Source organism: Peromyscus leucopus, chromosome 9 (assembly GCF_004664715.2).
Source record: "Peromyscus leucopus breed LL Stock chromosome 9, UCI_PerLeu_2.1, whole genome shotgun sequence".
NCBI classification, from domain to species: domain Eukaryota; kingdom Metazoa; phylum Chordata; class Mammalia; order Rodentia; family Cricetidae; genus Peromyscus; species Peromyscus leucopus.
This window is the reverse complement of record NC_051070.1, coordinates 102,702,798-102,716,342: the sequence shown is the minus strand read 5'-3', so window position 1 is coordinate 102,716,342 and position 13,545 is coordinate 102,702,798. Positions and strand designations below refer to the sequence as shown.

Below are 13,545 nucleotides of genomic sequence, written 5' to 3'. Positions count from 1 at the left end.
CGTGTTGGGTCATTCATCAGCTGAGGTGAGAAGTAAGGCAAAACTTGAAACCACTTTGCTTTCAAAGCTGCCCATGGGATGCTGTGCCCTGATACAAAGGAGACCCTCTGTGTGTTCCATGGAGCTCTCGGCATCCTCCCTTTCCAGGGTACTTCAAGGAAGCAGAGCACCTATACCCCTTGGGGCAGGCCTCTGTGATCAACTCTTAGCAAGGACCAGGGATTCAGAGAGCAGCAGGGTGGGGCTGAATCAGGACACCTAGGAAGTGCGGCAAATTCCGGGTAAGTCTGACCAAAGGCCTTTGTGTGGACTCTGGTGGGCCTTTGGCTGAGAATGTGCACAGCACATTACACAGGTACTTCTGATTCTTCGCTTTTCCAAATCCTAGGACAAAGCCAGGTCCCACACTGAGTGTGGAAGATAGCTTTGCTGGAGCTTGCTCTGATGTAAGGGTTCCTCAAGCAGGTGTCTTTCTGATGTGCTGAGATCTGATTTTCTCTGAATCTTGTCTACCACCTCCTTCCTAAGAGGCTCCTTCAGGCCTCTGACTTCTCTACTGTCAGTCCATTCAATCAAGGGACTTGCACTGGAGAGGGACAGAGAAGATGTATAGGCCACATGCCTGCCTAACGTGTGTGTGTGTGTGTGTGTGCACGTGTGCGCGCGTGTGTACACTCTCAACCATGTCTCTCATTTAGCCTGCCCAGTCTTTCTGGTATGATTGCCCATGTTTTACAGAGGAAAGTTTTAAAGCCAAGAAAAAAACTTACGTAGACTGTCTTAGTTAGGGCTTCTGTTGCTGTGAAGAGACACCATGATCATGGCAACTCTTATAAAGGAAAACATTTAACTGGAGCTGGCTCACAGTTCAGAGGTTTAATTCATTGTCATAATGGCAGGAAGCATGGTGGCATGCAGACAGACATGGTGCTGGAGAAGGAGCCAAGAGTTCTACATCTGGATTGGCAGGGAGCAGGAAAAGAGTGACACTGGTATAGCAGAAGTTTCTCCGGTCCCACCCTGCCCCAAGGTCCCATAGCCGCCTATAAAATAATCATTCAGGGGCTTATCTTAATTACCAACTGTATGGCCTATGGCAGGCTTCTTGCTAGCTAGCTCTTTCATCTTAAATTAACCCATTTCTATTTATCTATGTATTGCCAGATGTTTCATGGCATGTTGCTCCTTGGACTGCAGTTCGGCGTCTTCCCTTCCTCTCCTTTCTCCTCTCACTGTCTCTCTTGGATTTTCCTGCCTGGCTCCATCCTGCCCTGCCATAGGCCAGTGCTGCTTTATTTATTAGCTAATGGGAGCCACACATATCCACACCATACAGGAAGACATCCCACAGCACACTGGGCCTGGTTTGAGCTTCTGAAACCTCAAAGCCTAACCCCAGTGACACAAGATCACATCTAGTCCAACAAGGCCACATCTCCTAATAGTGCCACTCCCTATGAGCCTATAGGGGACATTTTCATTTAAACCACTACATAGGCTCACCCAGTCAATGAGGGGCAGAGGTTGGAGTTATATCTGGTTTGTACTATCTTTCAAGTTGAAACTCTCTGTATTTTAGGTACACAGTCATAAAGCTACTGAAGCTTTCAACTTCAGGCCCTTCAATCACTCACCTGTCCTTCCAGAACTGTAATTTCATACTTATACCCTAATGTTCTTTTCCTTAAAGAGGCTTCCCTGCCCACAAATGTACAAGATCTGCTAGAAGGGCTGCCATTCATCTGCATGACTTTACCTACAACTTAGGAATTTCCAGGAATGCAAGACTTTTAATACTAAAATCAGGAACATCTCAGTTTACAGGGGAGTGGGCTACCTGAGATGGTCAGATGTAGCCCTGTCCTCAATACACGTGAAAACAGCAGCTTTTCCTGTTGACTCTGTTGGGTACCATAATCTTGACCTTACAGTGTAGAAAGTCTGGATGCTACCTGGAGGGTTTGGTTTGATGCATCTGGGGGGGGGGGATCATCTGCTGTGGAATTCAGGGCTTGATTCTTACTCTGTCACCTTGGGCAGCTTCACATACATCACTTACCCTGACCCCCATATGGCCATCACCTCTGCAGGGTGACTCATGAGCTTTTATCCTCCTTGTATGCCCTTCCAAATTAGGTCGTCTTTAATTCCGGTTCTGATAGCTCTTCCTCTGATGGATTTATAGCCGCTGGCCCAGTTCTTGATAAACAAGACTTAGAATGTCACCTGCCAGCCTGTCATGAATGTGCGCTCCAGGTCACTCTTCCAACATGTCAGCACAAGTTCTTTACCTTCATCTGATCTGCTAGAACAGTGGTTCTCAACCTTCCTGATGCTGGGACCCTCTAATTCAGTTCCTCATGTTGTTACCCCAACCATAAAATTATTTTCATTCTACTTCCTAACTGTAATTTTGCTACTGTTGTGAATCATAATTAAATAGTTTTTGGATACAGAGGTTTGCCAAAAGGGTCACAACCCACAGGTTGTAGCAGAGCATGCTAAGCCACAGTCCTTTTCCCTCATACATGTTCCCACAGCTATCTACAATCATATGAGTTCTACTCTGTTTGCAGACCCCTTTGTGTACACACACACACACACACACACACACACACACACCATCTGCATGTGAATTTCCTCATCTACATGTGACCTTATCTCTCAATGTAAATATACATGTCCATCATGAACACACAAAAGGGAAGTGGGCCAGGCTTCCCAGTCTCCCTCTACTGTGGCAGGTGCTCACTATGCTATCAAGGCTCATGTTCCCGATGACCATTGACACACAGATAATCTGGGAGAGGTGATGGGTAATTTACAGTATTTTACAGATGGAAATACTGAGGATCTGAGAAGTCACCTGACCTCATCCAATATCGCATAAATGTATGTGTGACAGAGCCATTGCTTGATCCCCAAATCTGTCTCAGACGTTCATGCTCTATCAACTGCTCCAAGTGTCCCACCCCTTCAAGGACCATGGACTCCTTTAGTTACCACAGAAATCATACACTTCTTCTAATAACCCTACTCTATCCTCTAAACATGCCTAGATTCTTCAAGGAGCTAAAAAAGGCAATCAATATGTGACTTGTAGTCTTATTATTTTACAGTCACTTCTATATGCTTGGGTTTTCTCCCTAAGCATGAGGAACTACATTCATTAATTTCCCTGTCTGCCCTTTGTGAACAAAGCTCTTCACTGCTGGAAATGTTTAAAAGCCCGTGGTACTGATGCTGGGAGCCAGTGAAAGAAGGAGATGCTTGGTCTATGGGGATCAGCACCCACCTCCTGGGTTGATGGGCCTTGGTGAGGCCTGATAGTGAGCTAAGTTCCAGCTAGAAACCAGACTTGAGATTTCTTTTATTCCCTGGGGAAAGGACATATGTGGGGTAGTGTAGTGGGTAGCCATTCCAGCTTTGGTCTGGAAGTTCCAACCCCCACTGAAGCTTCAGTAACTATCACGCCTACAAGGCAGAGCCAAGAGAGGGCTCTGAAGACCCGAGATCCAGATGCGCTGCCCTCTCTTGTTTCCTGGACCCTGGACGCTGGAGATAGACTGAGCAGAGTTCCCCAGAGAGCACTGCCGGACTGTGCTGCATCTTTCCCAGACCCTGCAACCTACCTATCCCTTCATTTGTAAGTTACAACACTAAATAAATCTCCCTTTTAACTACGTGGAGTGGCCTTAATAATTTCACCAATAGGGTAGGTATGAGTTGGGGTGGGGAGGAGCGGGTGCCAGATTGTAGTTCCTTTTTAAGTCCTTATGACCTGGGCTCCTCTGGGGCTGGTGTCCCTAGAAGGCTGACCTTCATAGTACTCTTTTGCAGGAAGTAGCTTTGAGCTGGGATACTGCAGTCCCTACAACTCCCTGTCCCAAGAGCTGCTCTCTTCTCCAAGGATCAGCTGTGTCCCTCTATTACTTATTAATGTTAACTAACCTGTCCCCCTTCCCTCAGAGATCCTGAGGCTTCCACGTGTGCTTTCCTTGTGCCCTTTTCAGGATGGCACAGGCTTTGTCCTTGGACTCTTATCTTTCTTTCTCCTGGTAGACCCAAGTACATGTGTAAAGTCTTATCCATGTGTTTCTTTGCCTTTTTCAAGGGAGAATGGAGGGCATATAAGGATGGGAGAGAGAAGCTACCAGACCTCCCATTGTCAATGAGGTAGAAGTTTCAGACACAAGGAGCTCCTAATAAGGTCTGAAAGTACCACGAATGGACTGTGGACACATCCTCCACTGCCCAGGAAGCTTGGGAAGCATGAAACCACACCACTGCCACCATAAAGCCTGTTCCTACCTTCTGTATTTCTGCCACCTCAGCTCACTCTAGCTGCTGCTACCTGCGTTTTCTCCTGCTCTACCCCATTCTTATCCTTCCTGTTCTCAAGGCAAATCCAAGGACATGCTGAGTCCTTCTCATTTTCTGCTTCTCTTCTGGCCCACAACACAGTTATCTAGTTAATGAATTCTGCTCCAATTCTCAAACCTTCCTACCTCTACATCATCCTAAAACACACAGGGCCATATACACACTCTACACTTACATACCACACCAACACCATGCATAGTGAAGTACATACGCCACAGCGCATAGACCAACTCTCCCATGCACAGCACATCCCTCTCTAGCTGGGATTCTATCTGACTCTCATTGAGTTCATACCTCAGCTACTTATCTTCTTTGCTTTACTCTTAAAATAAAAAAAAAAAGGTTTATTTATTATGTATACAGTGTTCTGCCTGCATGCCAGAAGAGGACACCAGATCTCATTATAGATGGTTGTGAGCCACCATGTGGTTGCTGGGAATTGAACTCAGGGCCTCTAGAAGATCAGACAGTGCTCTTAACCTCTGAGCCATCTCTCCAGCCCCCCCTTTTCTTTATTCTTACACTTCACCTTCTGCTCTTCACCTTGTGCTTACGCAGCAATGGCAGTCTCTCAGGTGTCAGAGAACCATGTTATTTGAACCTTGGGACCCAGGGCAGAGTCTGACCACTGTTCTCCGTGGGAATGGTAAGCGGAGGAGTGAGTGAGTGAACAGTTATGAAAGGGAGGTGGAACGTTGGCCCTTGACAAGCCACAAGCTCTGGTTTGCCTGGGCATGGCTGTCCTCAGGGATGCCCTGCCTATCAGCCTCACACCTGATGGCCCTGGTGTTCTCACTCAGGCCTGGGAGTAATACAGGAAAGGGGGCTTCTCACCTTGCTGGGAGGATCCGATTAGAGGGAGCTTTACTGAGACAAGCCTCTTAGACCTGAGCCACCTGTCTCCTCTGAGCTCTTTGCTCACTGTGGAGATAAACACTGCTCCAGGGTGGGTGGATTGCTGGGCCTTTCTAAGTTTAGTACTTTGCAGGGACCCTATCACTATCTGCTTGCTCCTAAGTAGATCCTTCCAGTCATTTCTGTTTTACAGAAAATTGAACTGTCAAGCCTACAGAGAAACCTGGGCAAGACTAGGCTCTGTGTCCTGGTATGTGGGACCCAAACACCTAACTACTGTCTCTTTCTTACTGTCGGATTGTCCTGTGATGGAGTAGACACCAAGGTTTTCCAGACACTTTCCTTTTAGCATAACACTGTACTTCAGGCCACATTATTTTCTCAGACAAGGATGTTCCATGTATAGCCAATTTATTATTTATTATTTTGGGTGCTCTCCTGGTGACGTAATTAGGAAGTTACAGGAGTTGGTCCAGAGACCATTGGTTAAAGGCTAGGAATTTGAGGCTGTCTGTGGCTGCCCGTGGTGCTGTAGTCCTGGCTGATCGCACTGAGGTCTTGCTATTCTGCACTCTGGCCAGCTTGGAAATCTCTGGCATTGTAGCTCCCACAGGAGGAATCTTTGACTTTCACTCTTGCGGAGCCATGAAGACATGTGGGCTTCACAGTGACTCTGAAGGTTGGTGGCACCGTTGGAACCAGGTCTAGGAATTTTGGACTGTTCCTGGATGTCTGAAGTGAAACCTCCCAGCTCGCTATCACAGCTCACTGCCACCATGAAAGTTGGCAGGGGGCAAGTCAAGGCTTCTGGTGTCTCCACAGCTGGGCATGAAGGTCTCATCTGGGTGGAGCCGGGCTTCAGGAGCTCTATACCTGTGGGAGAGCACCAGGCACCACCCATGACTTGAATGGTGGCTTGTTTCTGCATGGTTTGCAGTGCCTCAGGTGGTTTCCTGGGGATGAGTGACAGCAGAGAAGAAGGAGGGGCATGGGAAGGCAAAGTGAAGAGGATAGAATAGGGTGAAGAGAAGGAGCAAAAAACAATTAAAACTCACTCTTACACATTAATTTTACCAATAGGCCCTTCTTCCCCAGTGGGTGACCTTTACCACTGTAGTTAAGTCCCTTTTTAAAGACAGACAGCTACATGGTGGGCAGTGGTGGTGTGTGTGTCGGGGGAGGGGGGTGGTCCTGCAGACTTCTACCCTGAGCCTGCCCCTGTGGATTAACTCATTTTGTTGAGCTTTGAAACAGGGAGTGTGGCACAAATCCTCAGGACCCGGGCTTGTCTCGGGTCCACATGGCCTCGCAGGAGCATCCCCTGGTGACCTCGTGACACATGGACAGAAGATGGCTTCACAAAGGCTCCTCGCTCCTGACTTTGATCTGGTGGGATCTAAGAAGCTAAGAGTCTGGCTCAGACCATTGTCTGTGTCAGTGTATTGAATGTTCCTTTCAAAGGTGCTGCCTGGACAGTGTTGCTACATAGCTCGCTCTACAGTTTGTAAGCCTGCTTTAAGAAAACTCTGTCCCATCTCCTTCTAGTAAACTGGTAAGTGCGTTCACTTCAGCCAGACTGCTAGTCATTTATCCTGTTAACTTTCAAAGATGTATTTGTCACTTCCACCCAGAATCCCATGCCTTGCACATTGGGTCATTCTGTGGGCCTAGCCCAGCAGGTAGACCCAAAGCAGAGCTCAGGAAAGGTTTGGCATGAGCTGCAGCCACTCTGAGTGCCTCTATTGTCTCAGCGGGCATCAGTTTCCTTCCTCGTGGAAAGTGGAGGAGGCCCTGCTCTCGTGCCTGTGAAGCAGGTACAGGAGACTAGATTACGGGAACACAAAGCACCCTGAAATCCTGTGTTGATTGCCCAACACCCTGATTCATCTTCTCTTTTCTTCTCTCTGGATCTTAGGGTCTGTCCCAGGAGACTCTGGGTGGAAGCACCAAGCTTGGGCAAACATGTTCTCTGGGTTAGGTGTTGGGTAATCAGCAGCAGTGAAGAGTCAGGACTGAAAGGAGAAGCTGGAAGGAGAGGTACACACACACACACACACACACACACACACACACACACACACACAAATACGTATACAAATACAGCATACACAACATCTATGTGCCGTGTAACTCCATCCACAAATATACACATTACATATGGGCTCTGGGGTGGGTGCAGCTGCCGGGGAAGCCCAGCCTCCTCCATTGTGACAGCAAGACAGGTTTATAGGGTGTTATGGGCTTGACCCGATGCTGTGTGCTCTGTGAACATACCTTACTGACTTCTCAATACCAGCAAGCTTGATCCTGCAGCCACATACTTTCTACAGAGGAGGAGCCTGCTCAGGAGCACAGGGCCAGCAGGTGGTGGAGCTGGGACACCCCCCCCCCCAACAGGGCACTTCCCTTCCAGGAGGTTTCATGCTCACATTCTGCAGAAAACTTCCCTCCAGAGACCAGGTTGTCTGTTCTAGTGCAAGGGACCCACAGACACTGGTGTTTAGCTCTGCTTTTGGGTCCTTCTGAGCCTCAGTTCCCCAATCTGTATAATTGTGACAAGAACTCCCTGGAGTAGGTCTGAGGCTTTAAAGGCAACTATGTGCCTTTAAAGTCCAGCAAAGATGCCTAATTAAGTCTTCTTGTTCTAAGTTGCTCATGAATTCTGCCATGGAATTTTTGAAATATATGCTCAAATGGAAATCCAGTCTCAATATAAGATCCCTGACTTAGCTCATTCTCCCATAGAATTGTGCACTCAACAAAAGGCTGTTATTGTATTGGACACAAGGAGTGTACCTGGCCATGTTCCACATTTCTAGGAGCTGTGTGTAGAGTGTGGTGAATGTGTTTATACATGCCTCTCTGTACATAGTCTATATGTGCATTTATGTGCCTAAGTCTGCGTGTGACATGTAGGTATGTTTGTGCGCATGTGGTGTACATATCTGTATATAGTTGTGTATATATGTGTGTGTATATGCATGTATTTGTATGTCTATATGTGTATAGTATTTGTGGCTATATATATATAGTAAGTGGTATATTCACATGTATTTGTGTCTGTGACTCTAGATGTGTGATATATAGTATGTGTATGTATGTATGTGTGTGATGTGGTATGGTGTGTGTAGGTTTGTGTGTGTAGTGTGTAATTATGTGGTGTGCAGGTGTTTGCATGCATGTACTTGCATTTGCGTCTGTATGATTGTGTGGGTATATGCGTATGTGTAGTGTGTGTGTGCAGCCCTCCTTCCCCCAGTTTCTCTTTCCTGCCTCTGTGCATCTGTGCAGGGAGGGGCTAGAGGTGAGGACAAGTTCCAGCAAGCCATCCTTAGCGGGGAGCTGGCATTTCTCTCCCCTACATTTGCACCTTATTTCACAAGCTCCTATGGGAAGCAGAGCTGCTGGCAGCCAGTGCTCACCCTCCACCTTGCCTAGGCGGGTGCCTCACACTTGGTTATTCACAAGGCATGTGTGAGAGAAGTGGTTATTTTTACCCAGCCCTGACTGGGTGTGATGGCAGTGTGGAGGAGGGGCTGTCAACCTCTCAGGGGTACCAAGGTTGGAGCTATCCTGTCTTCCTAATTCTGTCCCCCTCTTCATTCACAGGAAGACAGGAAGTCCTTGGAAGACAGCACCCCTGGTAGCTGGTCATGGGCTTCAGGTGCCGCTACTTGTAGCAACACGGGGAGCTGGAGCCTTGGGCTCCCAGGAATTAGCGCTGGGGCTATGGAGAGCTGAGACACAGGCCTTAAGTTCAAGTCAGGCCATGTCTGCTCTGAGTTCTGCAGCCTGCCTTCCCACAGGTCTCTGCCTGCTCTAAGCTCCGGGACTCTCTGTACAAAAGTTGCAAAGTTCCAGCCATCCTAACCCCCCACCCTGGGCCAGCAGCTCAGAGCTTTGGCCTGCTGCTGGCCTGGAGTCCCATTGGTGGGATTTGTGTGCTTTGAGATCTGAACCTGGGCCTATCTTTGTCACTACCTATTGTCAGGTGCCCCAGGTCTGGGAGGAGGCAGCTTGGCTCTTTCAGGCCTCATGGTCATGCTGGTGTCAAACTGAGCCTCAGTGAACCTGTCTACATCTCTGGCACTGTCTTGTCTCCTGGAGTTCTCTGTACCCACATACTCCACACACTGGCTGGAGGCCTTCACGCAGGTCCTGCTTCAGGTCTCCAGGTGGGCTATGGTTTGCAGATCCAATGGGCACCTCCCATCCTATAGCTCCCCTGTCTGTGTCTCCTGCTTGCCCACACCACACCTTCATGCCTGCTGTTTCCTCTGTACCAGTTTCCCATTCTCTATCATCTGTAGTCGGGTTCCTAATCTTTCTCATGAGGCCTCCCATCCAGGGATGGGTGCTTCCCCACATCTCTCCTCTCTTCTCTTTTTCTTGCAATAGGGATCGAACACAGGACCCCAAGCTTTCTAAGCAAGCATTTTTCCACTGACTGAGCCAGATCACAGGCCCCTGAGCCTTGAATTCATTGTGTAAGCCCTTGCTGGTCTCAAGATTCATCATCATGTTTTGTTAGCTTCTCTAATTCTGGGATTGCTATGTGCTACCATGCCTGGGCCCTATGCCCTTCTTAAGAGTTTTTTCTTGACAGAACATGTTCAGTTTTAAAGGCTAAGTCATGGCCTCTTCAGAGAACTCTAACCTCTGTGACTGAGATTGACTGTGGGTCATCTGTACTAGAGCTTGTCACAAGATACTGGCTGGAGCAGATCACAAATCTGGCCTGTCCCATGGCCACCCTAGAAATCTTCCCACTCCCAGCCCAGACAGGATGAGGTTACTTACCTTTCTGGGTTGTCAGTCTGGATCTAGGAACCAGGTTACAGCAAGATTTTGGGATCTTGGCAGGATGCCTTTTCCCTGAGAAGTAAAAGGGTACAGATTCTCCAATTAGTGGGCCAGGGACACCATCAGGCCAATCTGTACCTGGATATGACTGGGAGGGCTTCTACTGAGAAGACCCAGAGGTCAAGAATATTTGTTAAAAGCTGGACAGTAGTAGCACACTCCTTTAGTCTCAGCACTGGGGAGGCAGAGGCTGGCAGATCCCTGAGTTCGAGGCCACACTGGTTTACAGAGCAAAAATAGCCTAGGCTTTCTAGAGAAACCCTGTGTTGAAAAATAAAACAAAGCAAAACAAACAAACATTTATTAAAAACAAACAACCACTGCCCAAAACAAACAAACAAACAAACAAACAGGATGAGGTGGGCTGAGGGCTGGGGAAGAAGTAGCCTATGTTGTGTGACTTTCCAGAGATAAAGACAATGTTGGAGGTCACTGTGCCCTGTGGATGTTTCCTCTTCATAATGCTGTTTAGAAAAGCATAGCACTGAGGAGAAATGTCTTTGCACTGAGACATGAATTCTGACTTGATAATCCAGATCTGTAGTCTAAGAAAACAATACAGGAAACATTTTGTATACACAAAGCTTTTGTGACTGTATGCTTAATATAGTGTGTCCAAGCACATGACTTCATGGGTGAACACTCATAGGTTGGCAACACATGTCTTTTTAGTAATGCCATAACCTGAAGCTCCCAGACAGAGTCCTGAATGGGGGGAAGGTTTATGGTCAAAGACATTCATTCTCATTTATTTTCCATTAGAATTGTATTGGTGACCTTGAAATAATCCAAAAATAGTGGTCTGATAAATGTCATGCTGTGGGCTGTGCTGACCTTTTCACCACAGAAACTTGAGCAATGAAACCAACCAACCAACCAACTAACTAACCAAAAACAAGTATGAAAAGTTTCTGCACCCCATAAGCCTCTTCTATAAGGCAGCAATCCAAATCAGGCCAAATCAAACCAAATTAAGAAAAAGCCCAGGGTTACTGGGTAAAGCACTCCTGGATTATCTTCCCGCCCCCAGAGAGGAGACTGGGAAGAGAGACAGAAAAACCACATGTCTGTTTTCTGGGAGGCAGTTTAACTACCCTGTGGGAGTGGTCTTGAGCATCTCTGGGGAGAAGTCATGTTTGGTGGGCTTCTGAGGTCAGGCAGGGTTTGGGAAGAGATGGGGAAGGGGATTGAGGTAGGGCTTCCATCAGAACAAAGGGCTTCCTGTAGCCCTGCTACTCAGAGATGATGCTGTACAGGAGGACGAAGGTCAACCATCAGTATTTTGAGTGATAAAGTATGGTGAGGGGTGTTCTTTTTTTAAAACCTTTTATGTCTAAGTGTTAAAATCATCATAACTATTGATACAAAAAATTAATTGGAGGTTAAGTAAGAGAAAAAGGCTCCAATATTCAGCTTTTTTTTTTTGTTTTTTGTTTGTTTGTTTTTCAAGACAGGGTTCCTCCTGGCTGTCCTAGAACTTGTTTTATAAAGACCAGGCTGGCCTGGAACTCACTGAGATCTGTCTGCCTCTGCCTCCTGAGTGCTGGAGGCACTCAGCTTTTAAAATGAAGAAAGATAGTAAGGAGATGGGGAGGTGACTCAGGCTTTATGAGCTCTTACCACTCTTCTAGAGGACCCAATCTTGGGTCCAAGAACTCAAGTGACTCACAACCACCTGTAACTCCAACACCAGGGAATCCAGCACCCTTTTCCGGCCCTTGAGGGCATCTGCACACGTGTGACATATCCACACATAGACATATAAATAAAATGAATCTTAAAGGCAGGAGATATAAATATTCGTCTCTATAGGGACAAAAAGATCATGTACGTTCCCCACATCTGAACACACAGCAGCATCCCACACACATATCCCCTTATCATGCATAACCCCATTTCACCTGCCCATGGAGCTTTCCTCTCATAAGGATTTGAGATACTCAAGTCCAGATGATCAGTTGTTCACTTACTTTGTCCCCAACACAACACAAGTGGCAACAGAGACTCCCTGACTTCCCAGTCAAGACTCAGGGGAGTAGCTCTCAGAGAGGATTTGTGTTTGCAGGGTGAGCATGCAGCTTCATACAGGTGTCAGGTAACAAAGGAAACTCCACTCCCCCGAATTCCATTGCATGTTTTCTTCAACTAAAGGAGCCATTTCCTTATTACTTTTCAGACAACTGGCTGTCCATGGTGCCCATTCCCATACCAAAGCACATGCAGCTTCCCCAGGCTCTCTCAGTAGAACAACTCCTCTCAGTTCTTCTCACCCTGCCCCCAACCCTAAACTCCTCCAGCTCACGGGCTTCCCTCCCCAGCTTCTTATTTCCATGTAACCTTGCCATTTCAGCCAGGCACTCTCCTCTGTCTTCCTCTCTTGGCCTCCTCTCTCTTGGTTTCCTTTGTTGGGAACTCTTTTTATCTTCCTGTCTCACTCTCCCATCTCTCCTCTCACGACCGAGTCCATTCTGCTGGTCATGTTCAGTTTTCTACTTCCTCTCTTTGCTTCTGGCTGTACTTACCTTATATCTACTATAAAAACTTTCAACCATACCTTGGAGTGGTCATGTCCTCTCTTTATACATCTGATACCAAATCCCTCAGTTTATACATCTGGTGTCAAAACCCTTAATTTATACATCTCATGCCAAACCCTTAGTTTATACAGTATGCCCTCGGCATGTTTAGGAATACAGGACTGCACGTAGAAGATACAAAGCCTGAAGTCCCCAAGCTCCCTACCTGTTGGGCACTGTGGTGGATAGAGTATCTGCATAGTTCTTTCCAGTGTTCAGGACTGTCTGCCGGGACCTGCGCCCCATTAGTTCCTGTTTGAAACCTTGCCAGACCATGGAATCACTACGCAGGGACTAGAGGACAGCCTTACCTTCTGAGGAGAGAATGGAGAAGCAGAGGAGCAGCACACAGAGCAGACTGGAAAGGGCTAGAAGTCTCATGGTGAAGTAGCTGGAGTCTCACAGCTAGGGAGGGAGCGGTGACACAGAAGGCCTCTCTTTGGCCTCTGAAGACATTTATAGTGACAGAGAGAGGCGTTCCCCACAGGCAAGGCATCCCAGCCCTAGAAGTCCCCTCCCAACAGGATAATAAACCAGCTCTTCAAGAAGTCAGGAGGATTAGATGACTTGTTGCAGGGATTTGGAAATGTGCAGCCCTGAGAGCTGGTTAGAGAAGGAAGCTCTCGTGCAAGGAAAAGCCACTGTCCAGGTTGAACGTTAACTTTTAGAGTCAGCAATAACTTCATCAAATGCAGATCTTCCTGCTTTCTTGTGAATATGGCTGGGAAAGGGGCCATAAAACCAAAGGCAAAGCCTTGGGGAGAGCCAAATGGCCTAGGTTTAAATCCTTTCTCTCATGTTTATCAGCCGTGTTATCTTGAACTTGCTGTCATTAAATGTCTCTAGTCTGCTGTCCATATGTGAAGTG

General features: G+C 47.3%; 1 protein-coding gene across 1 annotated transcript; it reads right to left on the bottom strand.

Moving 5' to 3' along the window:
- Positions 1 to 5,632: 5,632 nt before the first annotated feature.
- On the bottom strand, positions 5,633 to 13,321 carry C9H10orf99 (chromosome 9 C10orf99 homolog). The gene is made up of 3 exons (XM_028883030.2): positions 12,989 to 13,321; positions 10,039 to 10,113; positions 5,633 to 6,191 (listed from the first exon to the last, which is right to left on the bottom strand). Exons 1-3 carry the CDS (start codon positions 13,056 to 13,058, stop codon positions 6,106 to 6,108), a joined length of 231 nt encoding a protein of 76 aa, XP_028738863.1. The 5' UTR covers positions 13,059 to 13,321; the 3' UTR covers positions 5,633 to 6,105.
- Between the last annotated feature and the right edge of the window lie 224 nt (positions 13,322 to 13,545).

Excerpts from the sequence above, each read along its gene's own strand:
- C9H10orf99 (XM_028883030.2), bottom strand. The coding sequence starts at position 13,058 with ATGAGACTTCTAGCCCTTTCCAGTCTGCTCTGTGTGCTGCTCCTCTGC. Across the intron at positions 10,114-12,988 it reads CTCCATTCTCTCCTCAGAAG|GGAAAAGGCATCCTGCCAAG; the intron begins GTAAGGCTGTCC and ends TTTACTTCTCAG. Across the intron at positions 6,192-10,038 it reads CAGACTGACAACCCAGAAAG|GAAACCACCTGAGGCACTGC; the intron begins GTAAGTAACCTC and ends ACTCATCCCCAG.